Here is a 22,799-nt window from a genome sequence, read left to right as displayed (position 1 = left end):
TAATTACTACTCATAAGATGTTTTCAATAAATACATCAAAGATCAGTTTTTCATTTTTGTCATAGTTTTTTAATATTTTCAGTGAATTAAAATGACCTAAAAAGTATTTATGAAATGATGGGGACAATAAAACCAAAAATACAAATCAATGACTGCAAAGAAACAAGATGATTTTATGCTTCCTCTTCTAACAAAAGTCTCTGACACCTTGGGCTCAGGGAATATTTGGACATTAAACACAAAATTCCACCTTTTGAGGCCCCTATCTGCTTTCAACGTAAAATAATTCACTTTCCTAGCACTTAAACTGTGAACAATAATTTAATCTCCACGTCGATGCCACAAGTCATTGCTGATGTGTAAAATATAGTTTAAAATAAGAAGTAAAACAAATACATTTGTAATTAATCTCCAAAAGCATAAATTACATAATCAACAATCCCATATATTTAGAAACTACTCGGTTTGTTTAAAATTTACAACATAAAGCAAATTACATTACATATAAATGAAAGAAACAAGTTTTGAATTAAGTTCATCAATCAAGCAACGTCCTACATTGAAACCCATATCAATAGGGTGGATTTGCACATGGGGTAGAGCTCCACCAATAAATGTCCGATCGACTGAGCTCCATCAGCATGTGGGATGCTGTCATTGATAATACTGAGAACCTGAATTTCTTTTTTTTTTTTTTTTTTTAAAGAAAAGAGAAATTATTTAGTGGGTTTCCATGAAAAGAAACTGAATATGGATGAAAAAAAGGCTGAACATGGACGGAAAGAAGCTGAGAATTAATATTTGCAGTTTCAAAAATAAGCGAATAACTTTACCAGTGAGAGAGCAGTCAAAGTTCATTTTTTCAAAAAGGGTGAAAGGACATGCTTAGCTTGAGGGTGATCCCATTCCAATGATTCCCACCATTCACTCGACCATACATTGATACGTCGCAGAGAAGGAGGAGGAGATGGTTGCCCATTTTCAAGCAGGGGAAGAGCCAAAGGGACCCTCTTTAGTTCTGGACAGTCAATTATGTAAAGTTCTTGGAGGGAATGAATCATAGCTCCACCACCACAAATGCTTTTCAGTGCCGGTAAGCGCGCGAAGAACAATTCCTTTAATTTGGGAAGAATAAATGTCGTTCCTTCTCCTTTGTGATTTTTTTCTTCTTCTGATGCTATTATTTCCTCCAATTTCATACAAGAATCCACGTAAATGAGCTCTAAGTTTTGGAGACCTTGCAGCAGCTCAACTGGAAACAACTTCTTAATCTTTGAACAATTAATCAGATACAACTGTTTAAGAGAAGAGAAGATGGCAAGTGGTGCTGAAGCATGAGAGATCGATTCCACTACTACTGATCCTACTCTCACAAGTTCAGTCAAGTTGCCCAAATCGATAAGCCCAAGCTCCTCAATGTTGTTGGGTAGTGCGTTTAAAGACGATAATGACAAGTCAACCACACAATCTATCCCTTCACACTCCCGAATAAGACAACACTTCAACTCAGTTACTTTATGAAATAAAGGAACATTGCTTAAACAGTTGAAATCATCAATCTTCTCGATTCCTAAATCGCTAAGGCCATTTGGGAGCTCTATGTGATCTATTTTCTCCATCTCACAATTCACAAAAGTTACCTCTCTCAGAAATAGCTTTAAATCTGGGTCCTTCAAAAAATACACACGTCCATGTGATCCTGCTCCTACTCCAATTTGGAAAATTGTAGGCCATTTACCTTGTAAGGACTTCGCATATTCCTCAAACTCTTGGATGTCACAAAATGAACATTGAAGTAACTCAAGCTTCCTCAATTTGCCTACTTCTTCTCCTCTTAAATGCTGATATAATATTAAGCACTGGAGATGAGAAAGCATCGGCAATATTCCAACTGGTAGCTCCTCTAGAGACGGTGACGAGACACGAAGACATGTTAGGTTTTCTAACAATTCTATGCCATGAGGAACCTTTTGTATTGCAGTCATAAAAAGGTCCAGCTTTCTCAGTGCCCTGAGCTCTGCCAACGAAGGCACATATTGTAACATCTCACAATAAGCTAGTATCAATGCATTGAGATTTTTCAAGTTTGAGATTGAATTGGGTAGATCCTTAATCAAAGTACCAGAAAGATTTAGTACTTTAAGTCCAGGCATGTGCTTAAAGAAAGATTCTGGAATTCCTTTTAAATACCGATTATCTTGCAGTAACAAGGTTGATAAATGAGGGCATCGGGGTGACATGTGAGGAAGAATTTTTGAATATTGTGATGTCATTAAAGAAACCTTCTCAAGATCTACCGTCCATTCACGCTCACTTGGTATTTCCTCCAATTTCTCACCAGCTTTTACCATGTACTGACGACGTACAATATAAATTGCCATGTCTCTCAAAACATCATGCATCTTAACGCTGTCGCGCAAGCTGTCCAGGTCTACATAATCTCCTGCCCTCTCTAACAAGCAATTCTTTTGAAGCTTATTTAAAATGCTACAGCCTCTGTCATACATCGCTTGTCTGGTCCCTAAGCCATCAAGGAGTCCCTCATCTATCCAACTTTCAATTAATTCCACTTTTTCAATTCTATAATCTTCAGGATACAAGGAACAATATAAGAAACAATTTTGGATTTCTGAATCTTCCAAACGGTCATAACTAAACTTCAAATGCTCAAATATTTCGGTTTCCAATCCTTTCACACTTTTCACTCGCTCACGTAATTCCTTTAGTGCATTCCTCCACTCACAAGGATCATCTACCCCCTTCATGCTAACAGCTGTTGTAACAATGGCAAGCGGTAAACGACCACATTGCTCAACGATTTTGCTGACAATATCTACAAGATTTTTATTTTGGAGAACATTGTGCCCAACATGATCTAAGAATAAGTTCATGGACTCTGCTTTTGAAAGAGGTTGCACTTCGACCACCTCACAACCCATAGATTGACAAACCTCAATCGATCTGGAAGTGAGTACCATTTTCTTCCCCTGACCTAATGTTGATTCAGGGATTCCTACATCCAGTAGAGAAAACCATTTCCAAACATCATCTAAGATCAAAACATATCTCTTTCCCTCCAAAATATCCCTCAATGCTGCTGCTCGCACCAATTCACCTTCTGGAAGATCTTCTTCGAAAGAATCTGCAATTTGTTTTTGTAATTTGAAAACATTCAATTCTTTCGAGACGGTAACCCATATAACCTTTTCAAACTGACCACGTTCCTTCAACAGTTGATTATTGATATGCTTCATGATGGTAGTTTTTCCTATGCCACCCATTCCACACACTCCAATCATTCCAACCTCATCACCCATCAGATACTCCCAAATTTGTTCTTTTACATCAATTTCACCTTTTAGATTTGGCACTAGTAATTTCACCCCGGAGGCTGGAGGGCCATCAACTGCCACACCTGCAGGGAAATTGCCTCGTCGGTAAATTGTCTCCACTTCTTCAATCTTTTGGCAAACAAGTTCTCCTAGGTGAGCACGTTTGAAGTATGACACAACCCGAAACTTTTCTTCAATTGTATCCACTTCAGTGTTTATCCTTCGTACATCTTCAAACCAGTTCTCCACTTCTTTCTTCAGCTTTTTTCTGCGACGAGTCTCCGCTTCCATTTCTGATTCGAAGTCCTGCATTCGATCATTAAGCTCGTTCACTTTTCTTTTAAGATTATTCACGTTTCCTTCAAGTTTTCGGTGATAATCTGTGTAACTCTTGATTGGACCCCCAATGTACGTTAGCACGTTAAAAACAAACTCCATAAATATAAAGCCTTGTCCTGTAGGTAAAAAAAACCAACGTACATTATATCTCCATATAAGCTACTACTAGTACTAAAATGTCAGTAAATCTCAAAATATATTTTACCAAAAACAAAAAGTAAGAATAATATTTTTGAAAGGGTTAAATATTGATTATAATCAAAATGTATGTGGATCTTGTGGAAAGACGATGAATTTATGTTACAAGGTAAGATTATAACCACAAGATTAATAATTATATGATAAAGTAATTAATTATTACCTGGTCAAGTGCTGAGGCAATTGCTGGTACTTCTCCTATATTCTTAATTATAGTGTCCTGTTTAAATTTATGAAAGAAGGAAACTAAGATCTCCTTGCATAATTTGTGAAGAGCACAGCAAAATCAGATTTCTACGACATTGTTTATAATTCTTTTCTATGGTTTATAATTCATTCTATAATGTATAAAATTATAAGTCATAGGATTCGTATTGTAATTTTTGTTTAGTTATTCGTACTGTAATTCATGCTATTGTTGTTTTCACTTGCTATAATAATTATATATTATAAAACCATAATTATAAGTCAAATTGTTACAATTTATAAAATTCTAATCAATGTTGTCGTAAAATTATTCATATCATATTATTAATTTTGACTCACATTACCATTCTTTGAGCTTTCACGTGGTACAATGCTAAGCTTTTTTTTATATATCATTTTTATTACACATTTAAAAAATTCAAAAACTCAGTTTCTTTCCTCCTCTTTTATTTTTTAAATAATTAAAATTTTTATTTGATTTTATTTTATTTTTTTATATATATAATTAATAAAAAAAATTAGATGATTGACTCTAAAAGTAGACAAAGAGGATGGAAAATGCCATCTAATCCTCCACCCTACATAATATTCTTTTTTTTTTTTTTTTTACTTTGACGAAGACAAATCAGTTTCATGCTTCTTCTTCTCTTTCCATTCACTCATTCTTTCTTTCTTTTTTTTTTTTTTTTAATTTCATCTAATTTTTTGAATTTTTTAAATAAAGAAAAAAAGTCAGAAGAAATCAATTCTCCAACCTTTTCTTTCCTAACCCTTTTATATTTCTTTTTCTTTTGACGTCCACTTTGTCTTTTATTTTTTTTTTTCTTTCATTTGAACATTTGAATTTTTTTACCATTTTTCAAGGCAGTCACGTTTCACCTTAAAAATCTACTATTGTTTTTTTTGGGTCAAATCTTTCTTTTTCTCTTTCCCACGTCAAGTCAATATCAAACACGAAAGATCTTTTGTTTTACCCCATGCGCCACTTTTTGTTATTTTTTTCTTTTTTTAATTGTACCTTTATTGAATAAAAAAATAAAAAAAGAAAAATGTAAAAGAAGCGTTTCAGCTCAAAATTTAACGCTTTTTTCTTCCTTACTTTTTCTTTTGTTTCTTACCACATCAGATCAATACGCATCTCTCTTTTTTTTTTTTTTTTTTCACGTTTTCTGTTCCTCCCACTCTTTCTCATTTTTTTTTCATTCTTACAAATTTATTTGATCTTTATTTTTTAGTTCATATCAGATCTTTGAATTATAGGTTTTTATGTTCCCCTTTCTTTTTTCTTTTAATGGATGGAATTATTAAAGTTTGCTGATTTTGTTGTTGAATTTATTGATTATTGGATTTAAATTTTTCTGTGCAGGATTTTTTAAGTTTGAAGGAAGAAAGATTTGATGAAAACAAAGTCCAGGCTAAAAATTAAAAAAAAAATGGTATGACTCTTTTTGGAAGCTTATTTTTTGGGTTTTTTTTTAATTATTCAATTAAAGTTTTTTTTTTCATTTTTGGGTTTTTGTTGTTGATCATCTTGCAATTTCAGTTCTGTTTTGTTGTTTTTTCTCTTAGATTTTCTTTTAATTTTATTTGGATAATTGTTTTTTTTTTAGTGAAGATATTTAAGTGTTAAGTTTTATGATAACATCTGTTAATTCCTTTCTCTCTGTCTTAGAGTTTTTTTTTTTTTTTTTAACTTACAGCTTTTAATTTCTTGGATAACAAAAAAGCAAAGATATTAGATATGAAACTATATATAAGGTAAATCTGAATAGTAGAATGTGAATAATTTAGCCTGAATGTAATAGTAGTTATGATTTTTTTTTATTGATAATATTTCAGACAATTTAAAAGTTTACAAGCTAAAATGCGGAGAAAATGAGCTTGGAATAATCCTATTTGAAAATCAGGTACGTAAAGTTTTTTATTTAATCAATTCTAAATTGAAATGTTGATTTAGATTGTATACTATTTCTTCTTAAATGCATATTATACAAAATATGTTTGAGAAGCAGCAGAAAAAATAATAGTTACTTTAACTCATTTCATTGATTTGGTCCTTTGTTTTTAAATTTGTCAAATTTTTTATTTGTATTTTTTCCTGTTTGGTTTTCTTGGAATATTGGTTATTATACCAGTGGTATCAATGCTCTACTAAGAGGAAGTATAAATTTCTCCTTAATTTTTTTTGTTTTTGTTACATACATCTGGTCTATATACACTGAATAGGAGTTCATGGATTGTTATCTGGTTAATTGAAAGAAATCATATGTTAGGGAAGGGATCCATTTACTTCTTTCGGGTTGGTTTTTACTCTTAAAAATATTTTTGTTTATTAATTTGGTTAGCTGAATGTGATTGGGTTTCTTGGATTTGTAAAAGTTTTAATGGGATTATGGCTTTGGGAGAGAAGGATTTGGAATGATGAAATCGTAAATGAGTTTACTATTTTTTACTTTTATTTGAATCTATGATAAATATGAAATTGGAAAATAAGAAAACTTCTCCTTCTTATGCTTTAAAATTTATTTACACTGTCTAAATATTCCAATCTTCTTATAAAGCTTTCCTCAGTATGTCTTCTAGTAGTTCAGAATTATATTGTTTGTATATCTTATATATAAAGAATTGCCAACGGATAGGAAGGTTTGCTAGAAACTCAGAATTTTTTATTGATTATTCACTAAAGAAAACGAGATTTTTTTTTTTTTTACAAATTGATAAAGTCGGATCTTTCCTAAATACCTGCTTCCAAATCATGGGAGTTTTAATATTTAAAATTAGAACGAGTACTTACCACCCTTTATAAGCTATAAATATAAGTATTTAGGACTCTTTATTTGTCTCATTTTAAATTGAAATGTTAACAATAGACAAAGTCATATTCATATAAGTATTTAGATTGTTTACTTATATGAGTTAATAAGTATTTAGACTCTTTATTTGTTTTATTTTGAATTGAAATGACCAAGTTATTAAGTAGTGGTAAAACATGGTTGAGATTGGCTCTTCTATTCTACATCGAGGATTAATTTTTGTTTTCATTTCCTAATTGCTATTCTGTTCCTAATTGCCTTGCCTTTTTATTAAATGTTTGAAGTGAGTTTTTATCTATGTTCGTGATATATATTGGATTATAAAAGGCTTATTTGATATAACAACACGTTGACGTTCAAGGTTACTCAAAATTGTATATCCATTGAAGGAGTTATTGTCAACTAAAAAATCTATGTAATTCTATTGGTAGGCCTAAGCCTCAACAATCATGGTTTTATAGAATTTATTTACATGATTTATTTGTATCGCTATCAAAACTGATCTTGATCATAAATCTGTTAACATTTGGTGTAACTCTGTTCTTCGATAATTAAACTTAATTATATTCAAGTCTATCTTTGGTTTTAATTGTGACTGTTTTTAGGGTATACAATCTAATGTATAATAATCGGATTGAGATTGATTTATTGTTTGTTTTAATGAACCTGAGTGTAGCTAAAGTTATGCATTTCAAGATTATAGAATTGTGTATGAGATAAGGCTATTTCTTTTAGAAATAAAGAAAGGAAAGTACATTGGAACTTCAAGTCAAGAAACAGTATGAAAAAGATGATCATGATGACTTTAAAGCTATGCATTTTATTTGTTTACATATAAATTGATTGTGGAAAAATATTCAAGCCAATTACAATTGAGTAGTTAACTTGCAGTTTTATTTTAGAGTTTTACCATTTAATGCCATAAAAGTGTTTGTTTTAATGCCTCTTTGAAACTTATTATATTCTGGAGTTTGATTTGTTAATGCGATAAAAGATTTTATTGAAAGATTGTCATTATTCATTAATCAGTTTGTAGTATACATGTGTTTCATACCTAAGAAAAGGATGTGATTTTAAGTTTTAGGGCTTAATTATCTTTTGATTGGTTTTTGTTTGTGAAATGTTTTTGCCAAGTTACGGAAAGTGCCTTTTAAGCCTCATGATATTTCATGCTTTGATTTATTAGTGCATGTAATTAATTTTTTTAAGAAAAAAATTCCAATTGCCTTTTCAAATTTAAATAAATGAATATTGCATATGCTAATTGGAGGAAACCTAAGGTTAAGCTCTAACAATCTACAACTTCTAAGAGCATATTTGTTTATTCTATCTATTGTTCTTTATGCATCTCTTTTGTTTATTTTGTAATTGTTAGACAATGAGATTTTTTTTAGAAATTTTGATTTGGAAACAATATTTTATTTCTAATCTAGCAATGAAGCATTGGTTATAGACTTGCTCAAGAATTGGGTTACCTGCCAAGCTTAAAGGTTTGTTTAAGTTTTGAGAGGGTTTGGATAAAAAATTAAAATCTATTAAACGAGTTTAGGAACAATATTTAGGTCTTTTTAAATTTTGGGCTGGGTATTGGACAAAAGATTTAAAGTTTGAACTCGATTTGGCCTAACTTGAATTCACATGTATGTATAAACTTTTAATTTATATATATATATGTGAATTAATTTATATATAATGTACATATATATAAAAATTAAAAAAATTATATATTTTTTGTTAAACTTAATTTTAATTTTTATATATTATTTTTATTTTTATGTGAATTAAATATAATCTCATTAAATTTAATTTAATTATTTTTTTATTATATAAATTAAATTTAATGGATGAGCTTGAGATTTATATTTTTAATTTAAGCCGATTTGGAAGAAATTTTGAGATTCTAAATTTTGGGTTGAGTTGGGTTGAACAAATATATAAGCTATTAATTTCAAGCATAAATCCAGTTTGGCACATGAAAATCTCTAATTAGTTAGTTTAGTTATGAAGTTAAGCAACTTCTTATTTCAGAAGATATATCTTAACGACTCTGCATATAATGTATTTTGTATGTGTAGCAAAAAAATGAATGAATGCAGTGAGTGTTTTCTGGTGTAACTCTTTTATACTTTCTTCTTTTTTCATTTTCTGTTCTTGATACTAAAATAATAATTGATTGTGTCATCTTTAGTTTTCCAAACTTATTGTTGATGTTTAAATTATTAACTATTAATTGTAAAGTTTTAAATGAAAAAATAAAAATTTTGTTATGATCTGTATCTATTGAAAATTCAGAAAATAAATTTGTTTTTTCTTTATATAGATGTAATATACATATATATATATATATTTATATGTATGTAGCATGTAATTAGCAAGTGCATAGGCTTTTGCTAAAGCAAAATATCAATGTTAAAAGTGAGTTGCAGTTTTATCATTTGTTTTAACTATTATCAGTAACAGATAGTGTTATATAACTAGCTAGGTACACCAATTTTAAGATTAGTGAGTAGGTGTACAACTTAATCCTTTGCATCTTGATTCAACTTAGTATACTGATATGTTTTTGTTTTTTCTTTCATTGGTACAAGTGTTTGTTTGCCTTCTATTCAAATTTTGATAGGTGAGTTTGCAAAGTTAGTTGGTTTTCTATTTGCCTTTTAAATACATTTGTCTAATTATTTTTTTGTAATTGTTGTTCTTTGAAAGTACTGAAATAATTTAAATACATATATTTGGGTTTACATTTACTAATGCAATAAGCTTTACATCATTTGTCACTAAGAATTCGTATTTGAAGTTTACTTTAATTTAAAGGTAAGTTTCAAAATATTGTCATTTATTTTAACTTATGACTTGTTTCAAATAACAATAGATTCTTTATGCATCTTTATGTAACTTGCAAAGTGTATGGGATTTATTAAAGGATAATTTTAATTTAAAATAATTTCTCAATGCTCATGTGTCAATGTTGATATTATTTTATATATTTATTATAATTATATTACCTTTTTTATGTATAAATACATACCCATATTTTGTTATTTATATATTCATATTTTATTTCATATTATTTTGTATTTATTGATATAATGTTTTTAAAATAAAAAGAATATAACATTTTTCTTCCCATATAGTTTGGTTTCATTTACTCCGTACATTACAACAATTTACTTTAATTCCAAGAAACTATCCATTGCTCACCAATTGTTTTTAAACAGGAGGCCTTGTAAAAGGTTTTAATAAGTCATTATTTTTGTGCTTTTGATTTTATTTTAGGTATTGATCAGTTTGAGCCTCATTGTACACAAAATAATATTCAAATATTTTAAATTTATTGATTTCTAATTTAATCAATGTTTATTTTGAAATTTTTATTTCTTGTTCACTAAAAATTTTAGATCTCTTCTTCATACGCATTTCAAAATAAAAGTATTTACTTGTTTGTATTTTGATAGTATTAATATAGATGCTATTAATATTATTAAAATAGTTAATATAAACTTTAAAACAAAGTCATTCCAAATATTTACTTTAAGAATTAGTTTAATTTCAATAATATATATTTATATAAAAAATTGTTACATAAATAATTGATTTTTTTTTCAATTTTGATTATATACAATCTGCATAGATAATGTAATTTAATACCTCTATTAAATGACAATATAATTTCTTTAAATAAATAAAAATATATTTTTATTATATTTAGAAATAAATAAAAGTAACAATGCTGTTAACAAAAAATCTTTATTCCTTAATAGAAAAACTTTTAAATCTTTATTTTTCAAGCAGGGTATTTTAAGCACGTCCATTCCTTGTTATTGCTTACATAACCCGTTAACTTGTACAACCATATTTTACTGTGAGCAGTTTGAATTTCTGATTTTAACATTCATGTTCTAATTAATATCCTTGTTTTTTTTAATTATTCAAGAAAAAAAATCCAAAATCTTTTTCATCTCAGATTTTCTTTTATTTTTTATATTTTAAAAATATTTATTTGTTTTCCTCTTTCATATCTCATCTGCAAATCAAGAAACTAAAGACATAAAATTGTAGGTGCCCAGATCATGTAATTTTGAGCACCCAATTGCAAATTCTTCTTATTATCTTTTTTTTTTTTTAATAATCTCAACTTTTTCATCTGCAACTAAATAGAGAATTGAAAAATAGGTTTATATAATGTTTTAAGAATTAAACAATCAAGGTTAAATTTCAAACATTTTTATGAAATTTGAATATTTAATATTTCACCCTGGTGTTTAAAATTTCTCAAAATCAATTATTAAAACATTCGATCTGCTTTGTGGCAAAAGAAAAAAAAAAATCCAATCTGCGAAAAACTGCCTCTCTACTCTCAATTATTGGTCTGATTCTCGAAAGAAAAACATTAATAAGAGAAAATAAGAGAATTTATGTAAGTATTATATTTTTTAAATAGATAAATAATAAGATAAAAAAATTTAAAAATAAGTCAAGAACTTTAAAAAAAAAAAGTAATTAAGAGCTTAAACAAAAATAGTCTTCTTATTAGATTTAGAAATAAATATCAGTAATGATGATTGATTGATGAAAATTGGTTAATTACTTTTAAAATAACCATTGTGAGCTTTAAGAAATGATCAAACACTTAAAAAAATAAATAGTTTTGCATTTTTATTATTTTGTTCTCTCAGCATCAAACAAATTAAAATTATTATGTAGACAACAATATATCCCAAAGAGATAAATATGGGGAAAGGATATCAAACCTGCTTCTTCAAATTATTTTAAAAGATGAAGCTCCAACTTCTCTCCTCTTTGTTAATTGGGAATTTTATGTGGAAAAATAACTGATATATAATAAAAGAAGGAAAATCAGTAGTTATAAAAGGTAAAATTAAAATCTCTCATGCTAAGGTCGTTTTATTCATTAAATTTGATAATTTTCCAAACTAATAAATCAAACCTAAATTAAACGAAAGGAAAAAATAAATCAAAAGCTTATAAAGACAGCTTACCAGCTGATCCAGTGAGGGAGTGTAACTCTACTTGTATCATCCCAGGGTTTTGATTAAACTTTCAGATCTCCTTGCAAAATTCCTATCCTCTGCGAGAAAGGGAATTGATGGATATCATGAAGCAGAAAAAAAAAAGACATAAAAGTGGGCAAGTCAATGTGTCAAGTCATCAGCAAGAGCTTTCACAGTCCGTTTCCTTGAAGCTGCTGCACAAAAAAACATTAATTGTGGGACCCCTTCTTTCATTACTTTTTTTTTACTCCATTATTGTCCTTCCTACCTTTGATTTTTTTGCCAACTTTTTACCTTTTTCACGTGGGCAATTATTTCCTAATTATCTTACAATGTGATTGGATTGAGGAAAAAAATAAAAATAGAGAAATTTTTTTTATTTAGATAAAATTTTAATTTAAAAAAAGGGTGAAAATTTAATAATATTTGATATTTTTGTAATTTTTATTTTTTTAAGATCTTAATTTTGAGAAAAAGTTAAGAAAAAAGTTGAAAATTTTTATTTTTATAAAACAATTATTATATTTATCTTTTTATTAATATTAAAAATTTAGTAAAAAAATCTAATCACATTAAAATCTTTTTATAATTTTTTTAAAATTATTTCTTTATTTAAGTAAGTTTTATATTTTTTTTAATATAAAAATTTTTATAATTTTTTTGTGATTTGATTTTAATTAATGATTGAATATGAATATATATATATATTTATTAAGTTTATGAGATGTAATGTTTTTATATGATTACATTTTTTATATTTAATAGTTTTTATATAAATACATCATTAAAGTGATAACGTGTTGAAATTTTGACAATGATTAAAAAATTCATCAATACATATTTATAAAATATTTTTTTATTTCATTTGATTAAAAATTATTAATATAATAACAACTGTGAGCCATACAAAATAGCAAACATATCATGATAATGAAAAGTTATAATTAAAAAAATTATTATTATGAATCATTTTTTTCACTCTTTATTTAAATAATGGGTGTTAAAATTTTTTTTATTAATTTTAATTATTTAAATAAGGGATACATCATTTTTTAAAAAAAAGAACTTTTTTTTCTTTCTTTTATAATTATTTATCTAAACATTACATTAGTATTATTTTGATATTTTGAGGTATGATGTATCTTTCTCTATGCTAGTCTAATTTAGATTTTTTTTTTCTGTTTCTTGTATGTTGTACATAACAATATAAGAATCAGATAGTAAATTCTTTTACATAACTATATAAGAATCAGATAGTAGATATTTTTAAGTAATTATGTACACATGATTTAGGTTTGGTCTACACAAGCATGATGGAAGGGCTTTTGCTGATGAGTCTGTTTCACCTCCACTTGGTTGGTAGGACCAATAAAGGGTATAGGAAAAAAGTGGCATTTTGCACGCATTAAATTCTTTCAGTGACCTTGAGAATTGCCCTTTAAGTTTTCTTGGCATATTCCTCTCAAACTTTACCATTATCCTATGACTTTGATTGCCACGAAAACTAAAATTCCATAACTCTTTAAAGCCTGGCCATTGATTCTTTTATTGTTATACAATACATCCATCAGGGCAAAAAGTTAGAAACCAAGGAAGAAAACATGGCAACTTGATTTTGCAGATGCACCACAGGTTCGCCTTTTTCCCCATCAAAAGAAAGAAAAAGAATGGGAAATTTCTTAAGATTTTACAGAAATAATCAACAAACTTGACTAAGACTTTGGCCTAGTAACTTTTATCCCTTGACTAACAGTCAAGTAACAAATCAGAGAGAAGTAGAAATTTATTTATTTAAGTAAATAAATAAATAAATAAATAAACCTGAGCAGATACTACTCTGGCATGGGAATAAACTGATATACTATTTCAGAAGTTCATAATAAACTTGTCAAGTTAGTTGCCACAATTGTTAAATGCCCTTGTAGGTTTGAGTTTCTAATGGTTACCATATGGGATGCAGAGCACAAGACTGAAACATGAAAAGCTAGATGCTTAAATGGATTAAGAACTTCTCTAGCTTACAATCGTGTGAAGAAAAAAAAAATATATATATATATATATATATATATATATAAATTGGCAAGTCAATATGCAAAGTCATCCCAGGCACTTCAGAGTTGGTTTCTTTGAGGCTGCTGCACAAATAAAGCAGTAATTATGGGACCCCTTCTCTCCTTCTCTTTACGACTCCATTATTGTCCTTCTTCCACATGGGCAATTTTTTGCCAGCTAACTTCACTAAAGCTAGCCACATGCTTACGAGTCGTCGTGGATTCAAAAAAATTTTTTTTTTATAATTAATAATATTAAATTTAATAAATTAATGAATATAATTCTATTTTTAATTTTTTAATAAAAATAATGATGAGTGAACATTTATTAATTAATTTATTAATAATATATGCATTTTATCCTCATAATAATTTGTATAATAAATAAATAAAATTTATTGTTATAAATTTATCTTTTTAAATATAATTAAAAAAATTAAAAATAACAAAAAGAAAATTAAAACTAATAAAAAACAAAGTCCACGCAAAACAAAAAAATGAAAGGAAGTTAAATGGAAATACTACGTAGATAACTTTACTTAAGGATGGTAACGGGTTGGATAGGGATAGATTTAAATTTTTCTTGACTTTGATATGATATCAAGTTATTAATTTTTTAGATATTTACATTTAAATTACGAAATATGATTTATTTTTATCCGAATATTTCATGGTTTTATTTTTTCAAAAATGCATTATAAGTTTAAATTTAAATCTTTACTTATATATTATAATGGATCTTTAAAACATCTCAATAAATGATTGAATTATCACAAACTCTCTTATTAAAGCATGATGTCATCGTATCACACCATACATTAAGATTTTAAATGTGGTTTCTATAGTGTAACAATTAACTTTCATAATCACTTTGATACCATTTATGGATATTCACATCCAACCAATAAAGTATTATCTATTTTGATTTGAAAATTTTATGATTTTATGTTATAAAAAATATTTCACAAATATAAGTTTAAGTCTCCACTTATATATCATAACAGATTCTTAAAACATCCTAATATGGGATTAAGGTGTTACAATTTTTTAACAACTAATTTCAACTCATCATATATATATATATATATGTATAATTCACATTTGACTTGATTTAACAAAAAAAATCAAATCAATGGTAAAAATTTCATGAAAATAATATTTTTTAATATAAATTATATTTTAATTATATAAAAAATATAATATTTTTAAATGAATAGATTAAATAATAACTTTATTAATATAATATATAAATTAAATTAAATAAATAATAAAAAATATATTTTTATATATACCCTAAAAGGGAGTGAGGCGAAACACCCTCGATTTGCCTCTAACCCAATCTCAATTTAAAAAAAACAAATCCTTCCTTAATCTAATTCTTACTAAAAAAATTGTCTGTATTGAAACAACAGGTTGAAACTCATAAGATACAAATTGACCCCATTTATTACAAAATTTATTTATTTATTTTTGAAAAAAAGAAAGAGCAAAAACTAAAAAAAAATGAAATGGCCAAAAAAAGAAAAAATAATTAAATGGGAGCGCCACTCGAAAACATTAATTGGGTATTTATATTTTCAAATATAAATAAAAATATTAGAATAGACAATTAAAAACAAAAAAGAACAAAAAAGCTAAAACTAAAAATATGGTCTAAGCAAAAAAAAATCCAAAATAATGAAGGTGCTATGTAAATACTTTTATTTAAGGAAAACAATGGATTAGGTTGGAAGTAAGTTTATGCTCATCTTAACTTTGACTTGACTCTTTTAATAATTCAACTCTACTTTGATTTCGATATGATATTTAGTTTTTATTTATTTGTATTTGATCCTTGTCAGTCACATATATATATAACTTACAGGTGATTTGATTTTAATCAAAAATTAATTCAATAATTTTAATTTAATATAATGTTCATAAAAATATTATTTTTTAATATAAATTACATTTTAATTATGTATAAATATAATATTTTTATTAAATTAAGGTATTAAATAATAGTTTTATGGATATAATATATATAATTAAAGTAAATAATAAAAAATATATATTTTATATTTACCCAACATGAGGTGGAGCATCCAAAATTTACTTTATGATTGGACTCTAATGTTAAAAAAAAAAAAAACTCTATCTGATCTCAAATTTTAAAAAAAATTGTACATATTGAATCGAGATAAGTAGAAACTCATAGGTTGCAAGTTATTTTATTATCTTTATTTTTTTTATATAAAATTTATCTAATTTAAAAAATATTAAAAACTAAAAAAAATAAAATGACAAAAAAGAAAAGGAACCTAAATGGGTGGATATGAATTTATTAAATTAAAGTATTAAATATTAAAATTTTTAATATAAAATATATTAATTTACAGTAATATAAAATTAAATTAATAATAAAAATATTTTTTCTATATATCTTGAGTGAGAAGGAATATTATCAAATTGCTTTTATCTTGATCTCAATTTTGAAAAAAGAAAAAACATTAACTCGATTTTGACTTTTTTTATAAATACACCTATTAGATGGAAACAAATTGATATATATCAAATATAAATTATTTTATTATCTCTACCTTAACTATTTTTTTCTTACAAAATTTATATAATAAAGACTAAAAAACAAAAAACTTTAATAAAAAATAAAAAAATAAAAAAATAGATTTCGAAGAAAGATGAGGGTGCCACGAAGCACCTATATCTATAAAATAAACTATTAGACTAGCATAATCCGCGCACGAAGCCATGTGTCATTTTTTTTGATATTTTTATTTATTAAATTTTATTGTAAAATTTACCTAAAGAAAATAAAAGACCAAAGATAAAAAAAAAAAGAAAAAAAGAAAGCCAAATGGAGATAACACATGTATATTTCAATTGGTTTAATTTTTCTCATAAAATTTATCTAACAAAAAAAAGTAAAAATAAAAATAAAAAAATAAAAAATAAAAAACAAAAAACAAATAAGTTTACAGAGGATGCTATATGGATACTTTCAGTGAGTTTAAAATATTAATTTTTAAAATTAAAATATCAAATAATATATAATAAAATTAAAAATAATATATATTTTTTATATATATAAAAAATAGATTGAGACAGAGTACACTAAATATGTTTTTGCTTTGATTTTGTTTTTCTAAAAAAACTCAATTCCGCCACAACTCAATTTCAATTTAAAAATAATTACTTCATATTGAATCAAGATAGATTAAAAACAAATAATTTTGGTATCTCTATCAATTGATAATTTTTATTTTAAAATCTATCTAATTAAAAAATATATAAATAAAAAGTCAATTGGGGGTTTCATCTGGATATTTTCATCGGCCTCTTTTTTTTAATAAAATTAATTTAACTTAAAAAACCAGTAAAACAAAAAAATAAAAAATAAAAGAAAAATAAAGCTTATTAGAACACAACATGACATTCCAAATGAGTTTAAAATGTTAATGTTTTAAATTAAGCTATAAAATAATAACTTAAATAATATAATACATATATGTAAATACAAAATTAAATAGATAATAAAATATTGATAATAAAAAATAAAAAAATAAAAAAATTTTAAACAATAATATTAAATGAGTAGCACTAAAATATTTTATAATATTAAAAAATATTCATCAAATATTAAAAAAAAAGGTAAAGAATAAAAAAAAAAGAAATGACTTGACACGTGATATACTTTAAGTATCAAATGAGTTACACAAAAATAAATAATTTAAAATTTTAAAAATATTTATTAATATATAAAAAATAAAAAAAATAAAAAAATAGGTGACAAACCTTTGATATCAAGTGAATTTCATACAAAAAAATTAAAACCTTTAAAAAAATTATAAAAAAATTGTAAAAAAAAAAAAAAGAAGGAAAAAAAAGATTGGTATAAAGTAGGTCCAATTTTAAAAAGCTTAAATGAAAAAAATTATTAGATATAAAAAAATATTAAAAAAGCAATAAAAAGTTTTTAAAAAATAAAAAATTTTAAAAAATAAAAATAATTGAAGAATGCAATGTGACACCCGAGTTAAATTTTATACGGAAACAAATTTTATTTAAAATAAAAAAAGAGAAAAAACAGTTTGATAAGGTGGATCCCACCTAAAAAAAATTGAAATCTTTAAAAGATATATTTAAAAAAATTAAAAAAAAATCTAGGAAAAAACTAAAAAATTAAAAAAGGAAAAGGAAAAACTCAAGAAGAAAGAAGCAACTGGTGCCATGATTGTATTTTCCCTATGCCATCCATTCCATGTACTCCAATTTCATTCGAACCTCAGCACCCATCAAATAAATACTCTCAAATTTCGTCTTTAACCTCAGTTTCACCACAGATCCAAATATTGCCTACAAGCTCCATATAAACCATACCTCTTGTAATGCAAATGTCCTTTAAATCAAAATATAAGTTTGTTTCAATAGTTATATGTGATTGTCATTCCACGAAGTTTAACAAATTCTTGGCAACAGCAGATAGAAACTAAATCAATCGATTGCGATTCAAAAAACTTGGTTTTTTTCTGTTCAATTAAGTTATATAATTTTGATCATTAACAGGGGAAGTCGTGTCATAAATAAATCAAAGTTTGAACCATTCCAATACAATATTCCTATGAAATAATTAATCCAAAGAGGAAACCATGCCACAGTTAAAGATTCTAATTAAGAATATGCCAAAAATGAAAGAAAAATAAGAAATAATTAAACATTTCACCAGGTATAGTTGGGTGATATGGCATATACCTGGTGAAATGGCACCAGCCAGCAGTACTTCAATGGATTCTGGATTTAAATCAGGAAAAGTAAAGGCAATAAGATACCTACCAAAGTCTCCTGTAAAAGAATCTGCTATCAATCAGCTAGATTGAAGAGTAGGATAATGCTCTAGGAAGTTGATCATATGAATGAAATATGGTTTAAAATAAGGAGTTAAAAATAAAGACACTAGTAATTAATCTCCAAAAGCATAAATAAAGAATGAATCGTTGAAGAATGGATTGAAAAAAAAAAAGAGATAATCAAGGAAATTAATTAACCATCCCATATAATTAGAAACTACTTGGTTTAAAGTTTACAACACAGACCAAATTCCATTACATACAAAAGAAGGAAACAAGTTTTGAATTAAGTTCATTCTATCCAACATTGACGCCCATATCAATAGGGTGATTTTGCACATGGAGCAGAGCTCCACCAAAAAATAACCGATCGATTGAGGTCCATCAGCAAGTGGGGTTTTGCTGTCATTGACAATATTAACAAAAAAAAAAAAAAAAAAAAACAAAAGAAAGAAAAGAGCAATTATTTAGTGGGTTCCCCTGAAAAGAAGCTGATAATTAATATTTGCAGTTTCAAAAACAAGCGAAGAACTTTACCAGTGAGAGAGCAGTCAAAGTTCATTTATTCAAAAAGCGTGAAAGGACATGCTTAGCTTGAGGGTGATCCCATTCCAATGATTCCCACCATTCACTCGACCATACATTGATATGTCGCAGAGAAGGAGGAGGAGATGGTTGCCCATTTTCAAGCAGGGGAAGAGCCAAAGGGATCCTCTTTAGTTTCGGACAGTTAAATATTTGAAGATCTTGAAGAGAACGAATCATAGCTCCACCACCACAAATGCTTTTCAGTGCTGGTAAGTTGATCAACACCAATTCCTTTAATTTGGGAAGAATAATCGCTCCTTCTCCGTGATTTTCTTCTTCTCCTGATGCTATTATTTCCTCCATTTTCCAGCATGAGTACAGTTCAATGTTCTCTAAGTTTTGGAGGCCTTGCAGCAGCTCAACTGGAAACAACTTCTTAATCTTTGAACAATAATTCAGATGCAACCCTTTTAGAGAAGAGAAGATGGCAAGTGCATAAGATTTCGATTCAACGGCTACTGATCCTACTCTTACAATTTCACTCAAGTTGCCCAAATTCACAAGCCTAAGCTCCTCCATGTTATGAAGTGCGTTTAAAGACGATAATGACAAGTCCACCACACAATCTATCCCTTCACACTCCCAAATATCACAACTCTTCAACTCAGTTACTTTATGAAAGAAAGGAATATTGCTTAAACAGTTGAAATCATCACTCTTCTCAGTACCTAAACCACTAAGGCCATTTGGGACATGTATGTGATCTATTTTCACCATATCACAATTAACAAAAGCTACCCCGTTCTGAAATTGCTTTAAACTTGGGACCGCCGAATACTGGGAAAGTGACAACTCAGATGCACCTACTTGAAAATAGAAATTTGTAGGCCATTTACCTTGTATGGACTTTGCATATTCCTCGAACTCTTGGATGTTACAAAATGAACATTCAAGTATCTCAAGCTTCCTCAGTTTGCCCACTTCTTCTCCTCTTAAATGCTTATTTACTATTAAGTACTGGAGATGAGAAAGCATCGGCAATATTCCAACTGGTAGCTCCTTTGGAAACCTTGACCAGACACGAAGATATGTTAGGTTTTCTAACAATTCTATACCATGAGGAACCTTTTGTATTGCAGTTTCATAAAGGTCCAGCTTTCTTAATGCTCTGAGCTCTGCTAGCGAAGGTACATATTCTAACCTAAAACAACTAGCTAGTGTCAATGCATTGAGATTTTTGCAGTTTGAGATTGAATTGGGTAAAGCCTTAATCCCTGTACTAGAAAGATTTAGAACTTTTAGCCCAGGCATGTGCTTAAAGAAAGATTCTGGAATACTAGTTAAACCTCGATTTTCTTGCAATAACAAGGTTGACAATTGAGGGCATTGGGGTGACATGTGAGGAGGAATTTTTAAATATACTGAAATTATCTTCATCAAAGAAACCTTCTCAAGATCTACAGTCCATTCATGCTCACTTTGAACTTCCTTCAATTGCATACCAGCTTTTACCATGTACTGATGACCATTACGTACAATATACAATGCCATGTCTCTCAAAACATCATGCATCTTAACGCTTTCCGAAAAGCGACCCAAGGCAAAATAATCTTGTGCCCTCTCTAACAAGCAATTATTTTCAAGCTTATTTAAAATGCTATGGCCCCTGTCATGCATTGCTTGTCTGGTCCCTAAGCCATCAAGGAGTCCCTCATCTATCCAACTTTCAATTAATTCCACTTTTTCAATTACATAATCTTCAGGATACAAGGAGCAATATATGAAGCAATTTTGGATTTTTGAATCTCCCAAACGGTCATAACTAAATTTCAAATGCTCAAATATTTCAGTGTCCAATCCTTTCACACTTTTCACTCGCTCACATAATTCATTTAGTGCATTCCTCCATTCACAGAGATCATCTACCCCCTTCATGCTACCAGCTATTGTTACAATGGCAAGCGGTAAACCACCACATTGCTCAACAATTTTTCCGATAATGTCTTCAAGATTCTGATTTTGGAGAACACTGTGCCCCACATGATCTAAGAATAAGTTCATAGACTCTTCTTTTGCAAGAGGTTGCACTTTGACCACCTCACAACCCATAGATTTACAAACCTCAATCGATCTGGAAGTGAGTACCATTTTCCTTTCCTTACTTAATGTTGGTTCAGGGATTCCTACATCCAATAGAGAAAACCGTTTCCAAACATCATCTAAGATCAAAACATATCTCTTTCCTTCCAAAATATCTTTCAATGCTGTCGCTCGTTCCAATTTACCTCTTGGAAGAGATTGTTTGAAAGAATCTGCAATATCTTCTTGTAATTGGAAAATATTCAGTTCTTTCGAAACGGTGACCCATATCACTTTTTCAAAGTGTTCACTTTCTTTCAACAGTTGATTATTGATATGCTTCATGATGGTAGTTTTTCCTATGCCACCCATTCCACACACTCCAATCATTCCAATCTCATCACCCATCAGATACTCCCAAATTCGTTCTTTTACATCGATTTCACCTTCCAGATTTGGCATTGGTAATGTCACCCCGGAGGCTGGAGGGCCATCAACTGCCACACCTTCAGGGAAATTGCCTTGTTGGTAAATTCTCTGGACTTCTTCTATCTTTTGGCAAACAAGTTTTCCTAGGTGAGCACGTGAGAAGTACGACACATCCCAAAACTTTTCCTCAATTGTTCCCACTTCAGTGTTTTTCTTTTGTACATCTTCAAACCAGTTCTCCACTTCATTCTTTATCCTTTTTCCGTTACGAATCTCGGCTTCCATTCTTGATTCAAGGTCTTGCTTTCGAACATTTAGCTCATCCAGTTTTCTTTTCAGATTATTCACATTTCCTTCAAGTTTCCGATGATGATCTGTGTAACTCTTGATTTGACCCCCAATGTACTTTAACACTTCAAAAATTGGCCCTACAAACTCCATAAATATTAAGCCTTGTCCCTGTAGGTTAAAAAACTAACGAATATTATATCTCCATATAAGCTACTTGTACTAAAATGTTACTAAATCTCAAAATATGTTTTACCAAAAAACAAAAGTAGAAATGATGTTTTTGAAAACATTATTAGAAGCAAAAGGTAATCTGTAAATCAGATGAATGCATAAATACTATTTATGTCCCTTAGAGAACCATCACAAATTCTTGAATGTCTTGTCTATACATGGTTCCTAGTGTTGATCATTACATCATTAATAAAAGGAGAAGAAAAAAATTTTTCCATAATAATAAACAGCAAAGATCCAAGCAAATATTAATAGTTTTGAGCAGTCTTAAAAAATTTCAATCATGGATTAACAGAATTTAAACCTAATTGTAAGGAATATTATATATTTTTTTGATAATCAAAATAGGAAAGCTTGTTCTTTAATTTCTAATACTATACAGTATTTCTTTCAGCCTAATCCAGAGAATAGAGAAGCATGAAACTGAAGAAACCAAAATGTATAC

General features: G+C 27.9%; 2 protein-coding genes and 1 long non-coding RNA gene across 6 annotated transcripts; 1 reads left to right on the top strand and 2 right to left on the bottom strand.

The window, feature by feature from the left end:
• Nucleotides 1-377: 377 nt before the first annotated feature.
• Nucleotides 378-12,044, bottom strand: LOC111275755 (disease resistance protein At4g27190-like). 4 transcript variants are annotated; one of them, XM_089754855.1, is made up of 5 exons: nt 11,890-12,044; nt 11,641-11,721; nt 4,033-4,089; nt 834-3,787; nt 378-682 (listed from the first exon to the last, which is right to left on the bottom strand). In XM_089754855.1, exon 4 carries the CDS (start codon nt 3,768-3,770, stop codon nt 855-857), a length of 2,916 nt encoding a protein of 971 aa, XP_089610981.1. In that variant the 5' UTR covers nt 3,771-3,787; nt 4,033-4,089; nt 11,641-11,721; nt 11,890-12,044; the 3' UTR covers nt 378-682; nt 834-854. The 4 variants fall into 4 exon arrangements, with proteins under 4 accessions (XP_089610981.1, XP_089610983.1, XP_089610982.1 ...); XM_089754857.1 differs by having other exon boundaries at nt 378-674; XM_089754856.1 differs by lacking the exon at nt 4,033-4,089.
• Nucleotides 4,096-7,478, top strand: LOC149511712 (uncharacterized). Its single transcript, XR_016333848.1, has 2 exons — nt 4,096-5,834; nt 5,916-7,478. It is a non-coding gene; the product is annotated as an uncharacterized LOC149511712 (long non-coding RNA).
• A 7,310-nt stretch (nt 12,045-19,354) lies between the features above and the next one.
• Nucleotides 19,355-22,273, bottom strand: LOC111275756 (putative disease resistance protein At5g63020). The gene has a single exon (XM_022861269.2). The coding sequence runs from the start codon at nt 22,271-22,273 to the stop codon at nt 19,355-19,357; it is 2,919 nt and encodes a 972-aa protein (XP_022717004.2).
• Nucleotides 22,274-22,799: the final 526 nt, after the last annotated feature.

The sequence above is a fragment of the Durio zibethinus genome, chromosome 25 (genome assembly GCF_047325235.1).
Source record: "Durio zibethinus cultivar Kanyao isolate XHJ-2024 chromosome 25, ASM4732523v1, whole genome shotgun sequence".
Classification (NCBI taxonomy): Eukaryota; Viridiplantae; Streptophyta; class Magnoliopsida; order Malvales; family Malvaceae; genus Durio; species Durio zibethinus.
This window is presented reverse-complemented; position numbering and strand designations above follow the sequence as displayed.

Coding starts and splice junctions, on each gene's coding strand:
- LOC111275756 (XM_022861269.2), bottom strand. CDS start 22,273: ATGGAGTTTGTAGGGCCAATTTTTGAAGTGTTAAAGTACATTGGGGGT.
- LOC111275755 (XM_089754855.1), bottom strand. CDS start 3,770: ATGGAGTTTGTTTTTAACGTGCTAACGTACATTGGGGGTCCAATCAAG.